Here is an 18,730-nt window from a genome sequence, read left to right on the forward strand (position 1 = left end):
CCTCCCTAGAGCCTTTAAACGTGGAATCGAAACCGCTTGGAGGGAGAGGTGTGCAAGGCGTGTTGCCGCCGGCGGGCAAGCAGTTTCCATCCAGCTTTGCTATCGGGATCACCGGGGGGTCCCACAGAGGCGGCTCCCTGCCACCGCGCTCTTCCCGAGAGTCCCGTGTATTCAGGGCTGAGCGGGGACTCCTAAAACCTCCCCAGTGTTCTGAGACTGTGCCATGCTTCCAGCTCCAGGACTCAAACCCCCTAACCGGCCTCCTGCCCAGATCGGGTCCGCGGGGGTGATGTCATGTCCCGAGTGGCTGTGGGCAGAGCTGGGCTGGCCCCGCTGGCCGTGAGAGGAGCCTTCGTGGACAGATCCAGGGCCCTCAGCGGGGCTGAGAAGCACCAGCCTCCTGACTCACCAACATCAGTAACGCGAATGCCTTTCATGGTGCATCTTCTCAATCACCTGGGAAATTCCGTTCTTATGGCCATTTTCCAGGATTTAACCACATAAACCCTCCCTCCATCTTCCCCCAAATGCCATGACAAAGACAGGACTGCGTCTATCTCACGAGCACGTACTAAGTGCCAGCATGTTCTAAGCCCATCCCATTCGCCATACACCAGGGGAGCTCAAGAGACCAGACCAAGGTCGCACACCAAGTCGGGAAGTCTAAAGCACATTCTTGAAAGCCCCGTCTTCGCGGTTCTGCCCCCCGAGTCACAGACACTATCGGTGCAACGCAGAAACAACACGTTCAGACGTGCTTGTGACTGACCACCGTCACGTTCACCGCTGCGTCATGTAAGACCAAGGACACCCACATGCCCACACGATGGGGGACGCAGACACTATTACAGTAAATACAGGATCTCCCCGCAGGTGCGCCTTCTGGGACGCGCACCCTTTGAAGGTGGCTTGGAAATGAAAAGCTTACCGATTGCTCACAAATCCTGTCTTCCATTCCGATCCCTTCCTCCGCGTTTCCGGCTCTCTTGTGGCCAACGGCATTGAGGCAGCCACATGTCACTCTTTGGACGCAGCTGTGCTCTCTGGGTGGGCTCCTTCAGTAGCCACTGACCTCCACTTCCTTCCGATTCTCTCCTAAAAATAAAACACTCACTCAAAAGCCCTGTGAAACACATGACCACGCTTACTTTATCCTGACACCCATCTTCACAGGTAAGGGTTGGAGACTGATAAACACTAACGAAGAGTCTGAGGACTTGGAGTCCTAGGAGATTAGAATGTTCCCGTGGATCTGGGGGTATATGCATGCACACCCCCAGGGTCTCCCAGGTGGGCACTACATCACAGCCCGTGCAAGTCCCACCCCTGCAGCCTATGCAGTTCTGTTCTACTTCCAGTGCCAGTGTGAGCTCCCTCCCCCTCACCATCAGGCGAGAAAGAGCAAAAGGAAGTGGGCTCACCAGGACTCAGAACCCCCCACCCCCAGGACGGAGCACGCTCATCAGGGAGCACGCCGGGGAAAGCGGCCTGAGACACAGCCCCGCCAAACCTAAACACGTTGCGGGAATGCCTCATGCACCTGGCTCTCCAGGCAAAATTAATCCACCTGAGAACTTTGAGTTCCCTCCTACAAACCAGTTGTTGACTTAAGACAGGACTCCCTGGTGTCAGGGTGTCACTGACTGTAAAGTCTACTCTACAGAAAGTTAGTTGTGCAGAAGCAGAGGGTAAGAATTTAGAACAGCCTTACCATGTAACGGGCAACTTCCAAAGTCTGAAAAACGATACACAGTTGCAGCACCGAGAGAACAACATGGACACTAGAATCAATACAAAGAGAAAATATCCCCCACGGAGAATGACACGTTCTGTGACCTGGTAAAGTGCGGGAACTGGTCCTCCACTCTCCCAGTGCTGCCTGCCACAGGAAGTCAATGAGACCAGGAAGACCCCACCTGGGCAGTGTAAAGAGTCAGGTCAAAGCAAACATTTGCTCAAGACTCTTGAGTCATATGAATGATTTGATGTTCATTTTATCATCATCACCATCATCACCATTCCTGTCATCATCTTTGTCATTATACCATCTTCTACATCATCATCCTTATCATGTCTCCTCATTACCATCACCATCACCATCTTCGCCATCCTCACCATCATCACCATCACCGCCATTATCCTCATCCCTCTCATCACCATCATGGTCACCACCACCATCTCTGTCATCATCGTCACCATATCCATCATCACCATCATCCTCACCATCACTGTCACCACCACCATCTCTGTCATCATCGTCACCATATCCACCATCACCATCATCCTCACCATCACTGTCACCACCACCATCTCTGTCATCATCGTCACCATGTCCATCATCACCATCATCCTCACCATCACTGTCACCGCCACCATCTCTGTCATCATCGTCACCATGTCCATCATCACCATCATCCTCACCATCACCTTCATCATCATCATCATGACAACCAGCATCACCACCAATGTTATCAACACCGGCACCATCGTCACCACCATCACCATCATCGTCATGACGATCGTCACCATCACCACCACAGTCATTGTCATCGTCCCAGTCCCACTGAAAGCTACAGAGATTTGCGCCGTCACTGTCACCACCGTGGGGCATCCCAGGCCTGCATCCCCAGGCTGTCTCTCGTCTTCATTCTTCCTTCTGTGGCTGACTTACGGATCAGTCAAAATTGGATCTCATCAAGTACCTGGTTGGTGAGGATCAAAAAGCAATCTGAAACCTCTTACAGGTTTACTTTCTCCAAGGAGCACAGCCATCCTCCTACGACGCAGACCTGAGGTACAATGGAAACGTAGTCAAAGGACTTCAGTTCCTATAAACAATGAGAAAATAGACTGGAAATTACTTTCAGATCTATAAAAGAAGGTACCCATATAAATCCATGTGTTTTTATTATTTGATGCCTTAAATAATGATAAATAAGAGAGAAATCCTATTTCCAAGACTTCAAAACTTAAATAGAACAGTTTTAAAGAACGTGTCTTTAGTATCCATCCATATGTATGTAAATGTGGACTAACTGTGCTCTGTATCATTTGTATGCAAAGCAATTAACCATTTCTACATCCCAGACTTAATGTGCGGACCTTTTTTAAAGAAAGAGAAGATAAAGACAATCTTCCCCTTGTTCACACTAGTTCTCCAGATCACTGTGGACTACAGGGTGCTGTGTGTGTGTGTGTGTGTGTGTGTGTGTGTGTGTGTGTGCGTGTGTGGAGGGGGCTCCAGAAAAGAAAGCAGAATATGAAATGAAGGCATGAGGGACCCACAGGAAACCGTTCACAGGCTCCGTCCCATCGTCCCTCATAGAGACCCAGGGTGACGGTGGACACCCTGCTGGCCTGCCCACGTCCCATCTCATCCATCCCCACAGCCCGGGCGGCAGACACCATTATGCGCCCTAGTTGAAGAGGCAATCGCTATGTCACAGTGGTCACGAGTAACTTTTCTAAGGCGAGGGAGCTAGGAACCGACTTGGGCAGGGTTAAAAGCTGGAGTGGGGCCTGGAGGACACAGCCCTCAGGCCAGATCCCACCCCCCACCCCACCCCACCCCACCCCGCCTTTCTATGCGGCCCGTTAAGAGAAGCCGGCTGGCCTGTCTAGAGGTGGCGCTCTGGAGCCCAGGTCTGCACCAGCCACGCTCCCCCCCCCCACCTCACTGGGGCACTTACCTGTGCTTCCCCAGCCTGGCAGGTGTCCACGCACCGGGGCCCCCTCCTCCCACACCATCCCGGGGGGGCGCGCTCTGCATAGACAGGGTCCCTGCCCCTCACGGCCACCTCTTCCCTCCTAGTGAACAGCAGCAAGCACATCGTCAGGAAGCTCCGCGGACACCTGCGCACGAAGATCGAGTCTGGGGAAGGGACCGTCCCCGTGCGGGGCCCCAGCGCCGTGCAGACGTGGGACGGCGTCCTGCTGGGTGAGCAGCTGGTCACCATGTCCTGCACAGACAAGATCGCCAGGTAACGGCCCCCTTGCTCGCCTCTGCCCCAGTGGCTGTGGGCTGGCGGGGTCTGAGTGAGGGGGGAACAGAGAAGGCGTCCCGAGGGCACGGGGGTCTCGTCCCTCTGCCTCTTTCCCGGGCCGCACTCTGGGCTGCACGTGCATGTGTGAGCACGGGCCCGGGGGTGGCAGGCACTCACGCAGAAGCCCGGGCTCAGGTCTGCGCCACAGCAGCCCGGCTCCACCGGCTCACGGGGCCATCGGGAGGTGGCCAGGGCTCTCCAGCCCCACCTCCGCTGAGCGCAGCCCTGGAGGCCACCCCGCACCCGGGCAGCCGGCCCCGCTCGCAGGCCCCACAGCTCTCCAGGGGCCCCCACCCTGGGCCTTCATGCCTCGCAGAGTGCAGGGCCCCCCATCAGATCTCTTACTGTTCCCCAAGCATGACAGACCTGTGATGCAGGCTGAGTGGAATCCCCGCCCCCAGGGCAGGAGAGGGTCTCTTGTTAGAAGGAACTTCAAAAATCTCCCTTGAAGGTTCTGGGCTGGGAACCAGCAGGAGGAAGAGGGATTTACAAAGAGGCACCTTGTCCTCGGGGAGAGCCCCCTCACGACCCCACCACCCCCTTCCCGGGCTCCCAGACGCCACCCCACCGGGGAGCGCTCCTGTCACTCGGGTGCAGAAACCATCCCGGCACCTGGCGAGGGCGGGGAAGGCACCTGCACCAGCATTTGCCCCAACACAGACGTGAACTGTCCCAAAGGCGCCCTGAGGGTGATGGTGACAATGAGGCTACCGTGAAGAGGGCTTCAGAGCATCCCTGGACACCTGGTTACGCTCGTCAATCTGTACTCTGTAAACTAAGTAAAAATAGTGAGTTCTCCGTAGACGGGCTCTCGGGGCAAGCCCCGCCCCACCTCCAGCCACATCGCTGTCCCCGAGATCCTCGGCCGGACACAGGAGAGCAGGGCTAAGGGGTGGCGGTGAGGCGGAGGCCCGAGGGGAGCCAGAGCAGGTGCAAGCAACGGAGTCGCTCCTGCCACCACCACGGGGGACCCAGCAGAAGGTGGGGGCGGCAGGGTATCCCCACAGGGCCCGGGGGAGGTGCACCCTCCCGCTCTGGCTCCCAGCAGGTACACACCAGTGAAGCAGGACTGTCTGCCCGTCGGCCGCTCAAACGGCGCGCGGCACAGGGCTGGGCGTGCCCACTGGGCCGGCCACCAGCTTTTCCAGGATGCGCGATGCATCTCCCAGGGAACAAGAGAGGCGCTGTTGGGGCAGGCGAGGGGAGGGTGGGCCACAGTCCATGGGCCGGGGACCCAGGCCTGCCCAGGCCACTGCAGGCGCTGCACTCCGCTTCCCTGCCCCCTCACTTCCCAGGCTCGGCAGCAAAGCCGAATTCCCCCAGGGAACTACCAAACAGCTGCAGGAGACGTAGGGCCGGTCACCTCCCTGCTGGCGGTGACTGCCGGGGCCGGCAGAGGCGACGGGACAGCCTTGTGACAGCAAGCCAAAGCCCTGATTTCTGCCTCAAACCAACAGCCCGGACTCGTCCGGCAGCTCATCTTTCAGCAGAAAACATGTTCCTCCTTGTAAGAATCTCGTCTATTCGGGGAGCAGGACACAGGGGCAGTTTCCACCCCACGGAACCTCTGGCTGCCCAAGATCACACTGGGTTTCTGAGTTAACTCTCTGAGTCCCTGGAAGAAGGAAGTGAACTGACACTGCGGACCTGTGATGCCGTCGTCCGCGGGCCCTTATGTGTCAGCGGAGGGCGAATTACACCCGGGAAACAGGACGCGCGGCAGGTGTGTCCACGGTGACGCACCTGCTCCGAAGCTGCTTTTTAGTAACATCTCCTAGAAAAACAAGGCGCAGGGGGGGTCACACAGCACCCTGGGTGCACGTGTGGGGACACTGACCGCCACGGCCCTGGGCAGCCTGGAAGGTCAGCTGTCTGTCCCTGAGCAGACCTGGGGACTAACGGCTGGAGCCAGGTGGACCCCAGCCCCGCGGGCAGTCCGTCTCCGTGCACTGAGCTCTGGTCCCTATGTCTAGAAGCAGGGCCACCGAGGGGCACGCAGAGCCCCCACTTACTCACTCACCCCTCCAGGCCCTCACCCACCTCCCTACTCCTCCAGCCCTGTCTTCTCTTCCTCTCTGCCCCTCCCTGTGTCTGCGTCTCCGTGTCTGTCCCTGCCTCCCCCACGGAAAGCACAGGGAACAGCTTGCTTCTGCACGGAAGGGCCGGGCTCCGGGGGCCGTCTCTCCACAGTGAAGTGCAAGTGTGGCTCACACTAGACCACACTTGCTGGCGCCCTGGTGCATGGGGCCCAGGAGCGCGGCGACGAGGAAGGAAGCCCAGGCCCGGCGCTGGGGCGGTGGCTGTGTGGCCCCGCGCCCGAGTCGAGGGTCAGCACCGAGGCCTGAGCTACACGGCGCCGTGGCCAGATCTGAGCGAAAGCACACGTCGGCTCGTGATTAGTCCGCTAGTGTCTGCAACGCGCATGGTTTGTGCAGAGGCTTGACAAGGGACCACCCGGTGACGTGCATGTGTGTGTTCTGTGTCCGTGAGGAAGGAAGTCACGCCTAGGGCTTCAGTAACTCTCCAGATAAGGACTCTTCCTGCAGAAACGCGCGGAAAGCGTCCCAGCTCGGAGAGCTGGTGCTGCCTGCTGGCACACTCGAGGCTCCATGCGGAGAGTGCAGGGGTGAGCTCGGAGACGTGCAAGTCACGCCCGCCTCCCAGGAGCCCGCGGCGGGGCAGGACCCACCTGCCTCTCAGGTCTGCAGTGCCACATCCCACACGGGGACAGGCCCACCGGGCCACGCCCGCGAGCTGATGGCTTTCAGGCAACTTTGAACAGCGACTGTCCAACTTGGTTCCAACAAGGGCACTGGCCTCCCCGTCCCTCACGTCACGTGGGTCCCGTGGCTGCCTGCTCTTCCCGCCCTGGCCCAGCCGCCCCTCGAGCGCCACGTCTCATGCGTGAAGAGAGGTGGGCAGGTGCAGGAGAAGGGGTGACGGGGCAGCCCTGGCGTCCGAACCCCACAGCCTGCATGGACAACGTCGTGAGGCAGACAGACGGGGCGCAGGTGACCGGCCGGCAGGGGCTGCCGAGGACAGTCATCAGTGCGCATGCAGAGACACATGGGAGAACAGCAGGGAAGACAGAGCTGCTCGGACTGCCCCACCCCCACCCCCAGGAGCTGAGCTGCTGTGCCTCCTTGGGGCACAAACAGGTGTCCCGTCAGCAGTCAGGAAACACCGCACAAACGTGACCTGTCTGTGCCCAGAGTGGCCCTAACGTCCAATGTGAATGGGGCGGCTCGGGGGACCTGCTGGGAACCAGAAGCTGAGGGCCTGCTTCCTTCCAACGGCCCGGCAAGCTCAGGGGTCCGGCCCCCGCCGGCTCCTCACACTGCCCACCAGCTGCCAATGCTAACGGTTATTTGTGCCTCCAGGAGGCTGCCGGGAGGGGTTACAGCCAAGTCTAACTGCTGACTGTCGTCCCGAGGATCCGACCCCAGAGCTGCTGGGACCCCCGCACCCCGTCTGGGCAGCAGCTCAGCAGGGAGGGTCTCTAATCACGGGGGATAGTTGAGCAGCGATGAAGCAGAACCGGTAGGCTGGCGAAAGCTCCTGTCGCATGTGACTTCTCTATATTTAGGTAAAAATAAATGAATAAGATTATATTCTTAATTAAGGTAGAGGAACGCGCCCACTGGACAGACTTGTGCTTCTCTTTGCAAACCCCCGATGTCAGCGTGTACTGAACAGGAGCCGCCAGTGCCTAAAGATCTCAACAGCCAACACAGCGGCTGGTTCCCCCCCAGATATCAGGACCAGTACACGCGGGTCCCTTTTTGGACCAATGACACGTAAGCAATATAACTTAGAGCACCACACACGTCCGGAGTACGATTCATGAGTAACAGCTGACGCCCACTGACAACGTCAGCGGTGAGACGGTAAACACCGGTTTACGGCACGTGTTGGAGCTTGACGTTTTTATGTGGTTTAAAATGAGCCATAAAATATCGTGAACACACTTCCTGGCTTCCAGCCCTGGAGAAGCGCGCACACTTCCCGGTGGCCTTCTGCGCCCTGCGGCCTGGCCTGCAGACCGCCCCCCTTCCCGTCACAGCCCGCAGCGGCCGGGGCCGCGGCCGGGGCGAGCGGGGTGACCAATGCCCCTGTTCCCCACAAGGACAGGAGCCTCGCTCAGAGAAGGTCCATCCCCCCACGGCCAGCGAGCCCTGTGGGATTCTCAGGAAATCACACGACTAAATCTGTCCATCCCAAGAGGGGCTCGGCCCTCCTCAGAGATGGGAGCTCCTCTGTACGTCCCCGGGTCCTCAGGCAATGTCCCCCCACTTCCCGACGATTTGGGGCTCACTCGGCCTGGTCCCCCACCCACCTGAAGCACTGCCGCCCAGGGACCCCGCCCTGCGTCACCGGGAGAGGCCGCCCGCCTCTGAGCGGTGAGGACACATCATTACACGTCAGTGCTCACTGGCCGCAAAGGGCCATTTTTCACCTGCTGAGAGTCCTGTCTCGTGGACGTGGCCTGTTTTACATCCCATCCCCCAGCAGACGCCCCACGTGAGGGAGCGCGCAGGAGCTGTGTGCACCCCTGCCCCCCGCCCGGAGGTGTGGCAGGTGCCATGGACGTGATCCTCACACCACCATTCCGAGACAGAAAGGGGCTGTGGATGGTGCCACCCGGGAGCAACGGACTGAGTCCAGCCCTGTGAGGGGACTCTGGACTCGGAGCACAGACTTCCTGCCACTGGACGTGCAGGCTGCGGGCCCCTCCCTGTTGCTCACCGTGCCCCGCACAGGGGAGAGCGCCTGGCCACGGCCAGGTGGCCTGTGCCCAGCAAGAGGACTGGGAGGCTTCCTGCGTCTCAGGGCAGGGCTGTCACAGGGGGGGGGGGGGTGGCAGAGTTTCCGTGGCCCGGAGGGGCGGCACCCGGCCTCGCCCGCACAATGAGCAGAAGCCGCACGGGCTGAGCGGCTCCCCGCCCGGGGCGCGGAGAGCGCACACAGAGGCCACAGCTACAGATGCAGACCTTGTTCGTCCTCTCTCCGTGAGTCCAGGGCTCGAGGGGACCGTCACGGTGAGCAGGGCAGCTGCTGGCTTGGTGGCATCATTCTAATAGACTCCTGTCCAAGGGCAGGGGACCTGAGGCCTGAGAAGCATGTGTGCCCAAGTTAGCACAGCTGACCACGTCTGCTCTCCCGAAGACTCCATTCCGAGCGCAGGTCGGTCCCCTGTGACGGAGCTCACGCTCACCTCCTTCGAGAAGCAGGGCCTGGGGCATCCTCTGGAGGAGGGCGGGGGACACCGGGCAGAGCCCAGCCCCAGCCCGAAAGCCAAACACTGCAGATCAGAGTATCGCGGCCCTGTTGCTGGGAAAAGACACCCCAGGACCTTGAAAATCGGATGCACAGGCTGATTTTTCCCTTTAAAAACAATTTTGACATTGAACATGCACAAAAGCCTGTTTCTTATGTTGGGAACAAAGTCATCAGAATCACTAGGAAAAGTCTTGGGTCATTAAAGTCTTCAAAGCGAAATCGCTTCCCCTTTGTAGACTGTGTAGAAATGGCACAGGGGCTCATATCTTGAAGACAAAAGGGGTCCCGGGGCTCCGGACAGGGAGGTGAGCTGGCTTCGCACCGAAAACCAAGCCAAACCGCAAAGTGCCCGGCGGCAGGTGGCCCCGAGGTGGGGGCGACTGAGCAGACTCGAGACCAAGCAGTCACACCCCTCCTGCAGGGGAAGAGCTCAGCCCGAGCGCAGTCACATGGGGAGGCTCGCCCCAAAACGAAGTCAAACCCGAGGGGGAGACAGGAGAGCGAGGTGCACGGCAGCCCCTGAAGACAGCGGCCGGCCCTTAGCCACCCTGTGCCCGCAGTGCCCTGTACGGCTCGTGTCTCAGAGCCACCCGTCCACCCATATGCTCCCGTCACTGGTCACCTAACTGCTCCTGGGAAGAACGCTTCCTTCCCCTGATGTCCGCATGCAGACGCTTTTTCCCAAATCTCCACGTACGTGCTCAGATCTACTCCCCTCCGCGGGCCGCAGAGCCCGCCGTGGCAGAGAAGAAACAGAAGATCCTCACAAACAAGACAGGCTGGGACCCCCCAGTGGGCTGCGGCAGGTGCGCTGGGCTGGATGGTGGCCCCAAAAAGATACTGTGTCCTCACACCCAGAGCCTGCAAACGTGCCCTCCCAGGATGCGACCCAGGTAAGCGTGAGGGGCGGGGCTCACCGCTGGTTTTCAGGCTGGCTCTGGATCCACAGAAAAGACAGGCAGATGGAGCAGGGGACCGGAGAAGGCACACAGAGGACACTGCCACGGGAGGGCGGACACAGCGACTGGAGTGACGTGTTCACGAGCTGAGGAAAGCCGAGGACGGCCAACAGCCAGCAGAAGACTGAGAAGGGTCGGCGCAGACCCTCAGAGCCTCTGGAGGCCGCACGGCCCCGCTTACACCTCGACTCCAGCGTTCTGGCCTCTGCAGCCGTAAGAAGCGCCGGTCTGTGGTGTGTGCCACCAGGGCCCCAGCCCCCCCATGTGTGCTGTGTGCCACGAGGGCCCCAGAAGGCCAGAGCAACCAGGTAAGAGGCGTTCCTCGCTCGGCCCAACTCATTTGTTCCTCGGGAAATTATGGAACTGGAGAAAGTCACAGGAAAGTCGATAAATGCGCTCATCCAGATGGCGTGGTGAAGCCCGGGCGGGACTACAGGAAGTGAGGTGTTTCACCAGGCCGATGAAAGCTGACCTTCAAAACCACAAGTCAACATTGGGAAAAGCAGTGCCACTTCACTTCAAAAAGCTCAAACGGGGCAAACAGTGGCCGTCCGCGAGACGGGGGCACAGACGGCAGCCGGTGCCACGGCCACGGCCACGGCCACGGCCCTGAACCCCCGCTCCGCTGCCCATTCGTCCACAGCCTCCCCGACAGGCTGACACCCGCCTCCCAGAAGGATGCGCGAACCGAAGCCTGCTTTTCGCCTTGGCCTCTGACAATTCAAAGCTGAGCGGCACATAAAAATCTAAATCTTCTGGAACTAATGTTCCTTTAGATATGATTTCTAATTTTAAGTACCTGAGCTTGATTATTGATCGCAATGTATCTTTAAATGAACAGATTAAAACTTTCTCCATAAAAATGAACTGTAAAAAATTATACCCGTTCTCTGGGGACTGAGGCATTGTCTGACTTCTAAACTTGGATTTCAGATGTGAAGAGTGGTTTCGCTGCTGCTGCCCGCCCCCCCGCCACCGCCCAGCCTCCATCTATGCCTGGGCCCCCTGCCTGCCCAACCCCAGCCCCATCTATGGCGGTGCCCCCCACCCCCCGCCTCCCCGACCCCGTCTATGGCCATGCCCCCCCTGTCCACCCCCGCCCCCCGGCCCAGCCCCATCTATGGCAGTCATCTTGTTGAAGTCTCACCAGCCTCACCAGCTCTGCAGGAATTTACTGGAGGTGTTCCTCATTTCCTAATCTCGGAATACAGGTCCTTTTAAAACAGGTGCTTCCTAAACCCCGGAGTGCTTGCGACCCAGGTCAATAATCCTGCTGCCCCTCCCCACCAGGGACTGTGTGGTGACCCTACCAGAGCTTCTGTCCAAGCCTTACCTAGTCTCCAGTGATAAATTCAGTTGCTATGGATCCAGCAGAGAAGTAGAGGACAGTCACGACACGGTGTCTGCTGCCACCACAGCTAGGGCAGGTGCACACGTGAGTGTCCGCCCGCGGCCACAGCCCGCCACCCCAGGCCCCTGCAAAGGGCTGAGAAGCTCGGTTTCCGAAACGCAAGCTGGAGGCCTGGTTGGCCCACGGGAGACACCCAGGGTGTCTGGGGATGCGGCACCCGGACCTCTCATGCACTGTCCGGACGTCAGCGGGATGTGCTGGGGGTCCCGATGAGGGGGCTCGAGAAGCAACAGCCTTGGGCACAGGTCTGCGCAGAAAGAGCCTGTGTGGCACACTCAGTGCTGGAAGCTTCAGCTCACGGCTTCCATCTTCACAGAAGGAGCAAAAGGCCTTCCCTAGAGTAAGTAACATGGGATGTTTGTCCCCCAGGAGCCAAGGGGCCGAGTGCAGCCCGGTAAGGGGGACTGTGACAGTCAGCCAGAGCCCCAGGGCCTGGCGATGGGGAGCCCTGGAAACCCCACACACCCCATCAACTGCGGCCCCCGTGTGCAGGACTTGTCAGGACCAAGAAAGGAGCGACCTAGTCACAGAGCTGATGTCGGTCTGGAGAACGTTCACAATGTACCAGTTTGTTGGGGGCGGATGGAGCTGGAGATGTCATGTCGAGAGAGAGGGCGCGTTCCGGGTAGGGTTCGGGGCCCAGAGGCGGCACACCATGAGAAGCAGGATTTCTTCCAGCTGCGAACAAGCAGGAGCGGCAGAATGCCGTCCTGAGCCCCCGCCGACCTCCAGGGCACCTGTGTCCCCACGTCTGCGGTCGGCGCCCACATCCAGTGCCCATGGCCTGCGCTATCCAGGCACTGTCCTGGTCACCGTGGCAGGACCAGGCTTCCCCTGGGGTACAGGGAGCAAGGTCACCTTGGAAAACTCCGTGGACTGCAGGAGGCTCGTCCGCTGTCTGTGACAACCATCCCCAAACCTAGTGGCCCCAGAGGAGTCATTTGTTCTGTGTGCAGATCTTCGGGGGGGCAGGGAACTCGAGAGGGTGCCTCATTCGGGCTCCATGGCATCAGCCGGGGCAGCTCCTGGGGCCGGAGGGCCCCCTTTCTAGATGGCACGCCCACGCTGGCAGGCGCTGACCGTCAGCTAGGAGCTCAGCCGGGCCGTGGGCTGAGACCGGGTTCCCCTCTGGGGCCTCTGGGCCGGGATCCAGAAGGAGGTGCCTTGAATCCGTTTAGAGTGGATCTGGGTGTGATGTCAGGAAGTGGTCCCGGTTCCTTCCGCGGCAGGTAGCTCCCCCGTGTCTCCGGCACACTGTCGCTGCCCGTGTGTGCTCTTAGAGCGTCTGTGGCGAATCAATCGACCGATAAGCATGGGTTCGTTTCTGGGCTCTCTACCCTGTTCCACTGACCTGTGTGCCTGTGTGTGTCTCTGATGGCACGTGAAGCCGGTCCCCTGGACCTCACTGTAACTTCACAGTCACATCTCCCCGCGGGGCCACACTGAAGTGGCTAAAACAGTAGGGGGGAACCCCAACTGTCCACAACGTAGAACGGTCATCGCTGTCCTGTGTGTCACGAGCCAGGCGCACACCAGCAGTGACCACCTGAGACAGGGCTCTGGGGGCTCACCCCTGCGCCCGGTGCTTAGAGGCCGCCATCTGAGCTGAGCACGTGGGCAGCACCGTTTCCCAAGCCGCCTGCTCCACTCCTCTGGTATTTCCGTATTTCCGTGACTGACAGACAAAAATATACTCATTGAGAGATTATCTATATTGAAAACCAGACCCTGGATTTTTTTCTCTGTCAACGTTGCAGGAATATCGGCGGTTTGAACAAAAGGAGAGGTATTTTCATTCAATCCCGGACACTGAAAATTTCCCAGTTTGTGTTCAGGAAGACATTGGGTTTTCTTGATCCAGACGAGGAGAAGGCTGACTTTCTCGTTGTTACAACGGTCACTGAGAGGAGAGCAGACATAGACGGTGTCTGTGTTTGGACAGCCCCACAGACCTGGATCCGCTGCATAGGTTCCAGAAGTCTGTCCGGCGCCAGTGCTTGGATGGCCCACAGGGCGGCGCTGTCTCTTCCGGGAAGACTAATTTTCTTGTTCAAGACTAGGCTTATTCCAAGCAAGGGCTTCGGTATCGATGGCGGAAGAGTCCGTTTCCCTGCTTTTAGTTCATAGCGGAGAGATGAGACACCACTTCAGCCGCCTGAGTCCCGTCGATGGCGACCCGGCCTCGTAACCGGGGACGGGCCGCGTCTGTGACCCGCGCTGAGAGCGCGCCTGCCGACGGAGCGCCCCGCGGACGTCAGGAGCGAGCGTGCACTGAAAACGCAAATCCGCAAACCTCTAGGGTGGAAGGGACCGCCCCCCACGGGCCCTGTCTCTGTTTCTTGGAGAACCTTCCTGGGTTCTTCGGATCTCGGAAGGTGGTATCCGAAATCTTAGATGAAGTGACTTTGCTGAATGTTCCCCACTTTCTGGGGTGTCCTTGATGCTGCTGAGAAATACCGGTCTCCGACTTACGGGAAGGAACCCAATCCCTCAAAAACATCGGTGTTCCTTCCACCGAAGCTCACATGCCTCCTCTCCAGGATTTTGTGGGAATTCTGTGATTCGTCAGTGGAAAGTGAGGGAAAGGCAGCCTCCCCAGGCCCCTGGCTGGCGTCCCCACTCCGACAGTCAGGTGGGAACCAAGCCTGGGCGGAGGCGACACTGTCAAGCGAAGAGCCTCCTACAAAGTAGGGAGAAGTATGTGTGGAGCCTTCAGAACTTTTCAACACGTACTTTTTAAAATCAGATGATAGACAGATGATAGACAACAGATAACTGATAAATGGATAATATAGAGAGATGATAGATGGATAGAAAGTAGATGACGGATAGATAAATGGACAGACTGATAGATGACAGATGATAGATGGACAGACTGATAGATAATGGGTAGATGGAGGACAGACACATACATAGATACGGAGATATCTCAAAGGACAGCAGTTTTAGGCCTCTTTAAAAGAAATGATGTGACTTACAGAAATGACCACAATTATTTTTTAAGTGAAGTTATGCAAATCTGATAGACTAAAGTAAATGTTTCATAAAACCAATGACTGTTTAAATTGTAGGACTAAACTGTTTGTATATAAATATTACCTTTTATATTCCATTTGAGTTTTATGTAGATGAACACATTCCTTTAATGACCCGCGTTTGCGGGGGGCGCAGGAGACCCGCGCTGGGCGCCCGCCCGCCAGATGGCTGCCTTCTCTTGCATGAGATTAAAACATGTCTGTCGAGCACCGCGATGCTTCTGAGGCAAATTAACGTCGCCAGCTGAACTGCCTGTGTTTTCGGAATAAAATTTAAAGAGAACTTTTTAAACCGATCGGTGCCACAGGTTCCCGGAGCAGATCGCTCCCCAGGTAGGGCGCGCTGGTTTTAAACACGCGGTAATTAATGGAAAGAATTCTGTGTTAATTGACTGCTTCAGGAAAGGGAAATATAATGACTCCTTATTAATCATGAAAAGAAAAGTACGGCGCGGAGGCACCACAGTAATTGCTCTAACAGCGGAGAAATGTTAATTAATGAAAAGAGCAATGATGTAAGAAATTAGCGGCATGATGGCCCCCAGCGACGGAGGGCGGGCGCGAAGCAGGTTACTTGCAGCGGAGACCACGAAGCGCCGCCTCAAAGAGACGCGTAACCTGGCACCGCCCACGGTTAGGGGGAAAATCTTCAACGTGCTGCGGTCACCTCTGCTTGCGGAGGCGAAAACGCCTGCCCGGGGCTGTATTTATTTCCGAGGAGAGTGGCCTTGTCCTCGTGTCTGCTGGGGCTTCTAAACCACAATCTTCCTCAGAGCAAGCCAGGGCCATTTATTAATGTCATTTAATTTCCACACAACAGGTCATTCTGACTGCTGAGGACAAAAGGAGGAGAAAGCATTTTTTCCCCAAACTGAAATAAATAAACTCCCTTTCTGATACTTCCCAGCTCACACAAAGAAAAAATCAGATTCACTTTGGGCACACAGTGTCTTTTTTTTTTTTTTTTTTTGTAACCTAATTTCAAGTCCCTGGGAGAATATGTAGCCTCCAGTCCATCTAACAACTCATTTTCTGGGAAAGGAAGCCACGTTCATTAAACCGCAGAGCCCCCGTCAGGCCCCGGCACGGCAGCGAGGGGCTCAGCTGGGGCCGCTCCCCGTCCTGCCGCCAAGGAGCTGGTCCCTCCAGCCTGCCCGTCGGGGCGTCCCAGCCCCCACAGCCCGGGGCGGAGGGCAGGAGGGGAGGGGGCCGGCACAGCGCCCCCAGGCGGCGGGGAGGGGGCTGGCATGGCTCCCCCAGGTGGCAGGCAGTGGGGGCTCACACAGCGCCCCCAGGGGGCCGACAGCGGGGAGGCAGGCTGTGCCCCACTTCTGCCTCGGGGGGCGCTGACACCCGCGCGGACGCCCTCTCCCTCCAGGTGGAACGTGCTGGGCCTGCAGGGGGCGCTGCTCTGCCACTTCATCGAGCCCGTGTACCTGCACAGCATCATCGTGGGCAGTCTGCACCACACCGGCCACCTCTCCCGGGTGATGAGCCACAGGACCGAGGACATCGGCCAGCTGCCGACCGCGTACCGGCACAACCGGCCCCTCCTCAGCGGTAAGAAAACTCTGTCCCCAGAGACACGCCACCAATGCCTTCCCACTGGCCGGCCCCCTGGGTCCCCACCCGGGCACGCCGCCCATTTTGGCCCATGGCTATTTAAGATGTAGCAGCGAAGTTACAAAGATCTGGAACTCAGAACGGGAGGGTCACGCGCATCCCGCGGGCGGGAGTGGGCAGCGGTCTGCGGTGGGTGCGGACCAGGCTCAGCGCGCGGCCGACCACGTAACCGGGGTGTGCGGCGCCCGGGGTCGGAGGCGGTCACTCAGCGGCTGTGACGGAGGCCCCGGGTCAGTGGCGGTCACTCAGCGGCTCTGACGGAGGCCCCGGGTCAGTGACGGTCACTCAGCGGCTCTGACGGAGGCCCCGGGTCAGAGGCGGTCACTCAGCGGCTGTGACGGAGGCCCTGGGTCAGTGGCGGTCACTCTGCGACTCTGACGGAGGCCCCGGGTCAGTGGCGGTCACTCAGCGGCTCTGATGGAGGCCCCGGGTCAGTGGCAGTCACTCTGCGGCTGTGACGGAGGCCCCGGGTCGGAGGCGGTCACGCGGGGCTCTGACGGAGGCCCCGGGTCGGAGGCGGTCACTCAGCGGCTCTGACGGAGGCCCCGGGTCAGTGGCGGTCACTCAGCGGCTGTGACGGAGGCCCCGGGTCGGAGACGGTCAGGAGGAGGGCGGACAGCCCAGGCCCGTGGCCCCGAGTGCTTGCAGGAGTCAGGGGTTCCAGGAAGCACATTTCAGACACGACAAAGTAATTCAGCAAACACGGAGCCAGGGACACTAGTCCCACATCCTAAGGCGGAAACCACGCCTTCCGAGCCTCACGGTGCCGCTGCAGAACGGGGATGGCCGCCGGCCACTGCGCACATGCAGCCCTCGTGAGGGTCCAGAGTCACGGGGATGAGCGCTTTGGAGTCCGTGACCTTCTCGCTGTGGGGGGCAGAGCTCCGGAGCTCGGGGTCGGGGAGCACAGCGGGTAATGTGACCACTGCTCCCCCCATCAGAGAGGCTCCTGGCCCCTGAGGACGCGCCTCCCCAGAGGGGACACCGCGCAGAGGCGGTCACCTGCGGCCTGAGGAAGCGACAACACGATTCCCGCCTGGGGGAGGGGAGGGGCCGTGGGTCGGGGAGATCAGCAGCCACCAACGACCAGGTTAAGCTTGGACCCAATCACATGAGGGAGACACGGGAAAACAGAGGGGTTCCGTGCCGCGGCTCCCAACTGGGCGGGAGACCCACTCCCAGGGCTTTGACCTTGCTCAAAATGACAGAGGCAGGGGTACCAGTGCCCCACGGGGCGCGCGGGAGAGCAGGCCGCTTTCATGTGCAGAACTTTACGACACTGGGCACGGATTTAAGAAGACGCCTCCGCGTTTGTTCAGTCTGCTCACCGAGCACCCAGCACCGACCACAGGCAGCGCCTCACCGTGCTGCTCCGGGAAGAGCTGGAGCTGGGCTGGTGTGACCGGCCAGGTCCCCATCGTGGCACACGTGAGATCCTGTCCCTAGGGCCCAGATCCAGAGCTGAGCCAAGTGAGGAGGTGTGGCCTCCGGCAGTGGGCCCAAAATCAGCCTGGGTCTGGAGCTCGTGCCCCCCGTGCTCAGACCCCTGTGACCACATTAGAGTCCGGGGACTTCACGTGTCCAGTGAGGGGGCCTTGGGGTCGGCAAGGCCATCTGAAATGGCGCCACAGAGTCTGGGAACACAGGAGAGCCACCGTCTTCTAGGGCTTGCCTTTCTCTGCTGGTCCCCAGGGCCGCTCCTTTGTGACCCGGCCCATTCCTCACCTTGTCCCCCCAGGGGCCGCAGTAATGCGGTCAGCAAGGCAGGTTTCCTCAGTCGGAACCCTGCGCATAGGACTGCAGGGTCCCTGACTTGAACAGAACCAATCCGGGCGGTGACGGGCCTGTGGGTGGTCTGCTGGCGGGCGAGGGGCCAGGTCTGCACGGCACAGAGAGGACGCAGCCCCCCGAGCCTCTTGCTGGGAGTGGACACATCACCAGCACGAGGGAAGGACACTCAGCCCCTCATCCATCTCAACGCCACGACACGGCACAGGACGCCTCCTCACACCAACCGTCCCCACGTCACGGGTGCAGGAAGAGACTCCTGGAAACTTAGTCACTTGCTGCGACGCTCCATCTGTCGACACAGGGCGAGGATTCAAACTCGGGCGATTACGGAACTAAGCTCTTTCATCTTGCCACGCTGCACCATTTAACACATGCCCATGCCGTGTTTTTACTCTCATAAAAGTTAATAACACGCAATGGCAGGCAGAGCAGCCTGGGGCCAGCCTGCGCACCCACGGCCCGGGGGCTCGCTGCCTGCTGGCCCCGCGTCCCAGGAGAGCGGCAGACACTTGCCTCACAAAGTTTATAAAATTACATTTTTTTTATTTTTTTAGTTTATTTATTTTGAGAGAGAGAGGGAGAGAGAGA

The 18,730-nt window shown here is 59.0% G+C and overlaps 1 protein-coding gene across 1 annotated transcript in view; it reads left to right on the forward strand.

Moving 5' to 3' along the window:
* The window catches only part of ADARB2 (adenosine deaminase RNA specific B2 (inactive)), a 134,194-nt gene that overhangs the window by 99,356 nt on the left and 16,108 nt on the right, over positions 1–18,730 (forward strand). Inside the window, exons 10-11 of the mRNA XM_029955600.1 lie at positions 3,812–3,980; positions 16,107–16,288. Of these exons, the coding sequence (XP_029811460.1) occupies positions 3,812–3,980; positions 16,107–16,288 (351 nt within the window). The remainder of the gene's footprint in view (positions 1–3,811; positions 3,981–16,106; positions 16,289–18,730) is intronic.

This window comes from Suricata suricatta, chromosome 10, assembly GCF_006229205.1.
Source record: "Suricata suricatta isolate VVHF042 chromosome 10, meerkat_22Aug2017_6uvM2_HiC, whole genome shotgun sequence".
Classification (NCBI taxonomy): Eukaryota; Metazoa; Chordata; class Mammalia; order Carnivora; family Herpestidae; genus Suricata; species Suricata suricatta.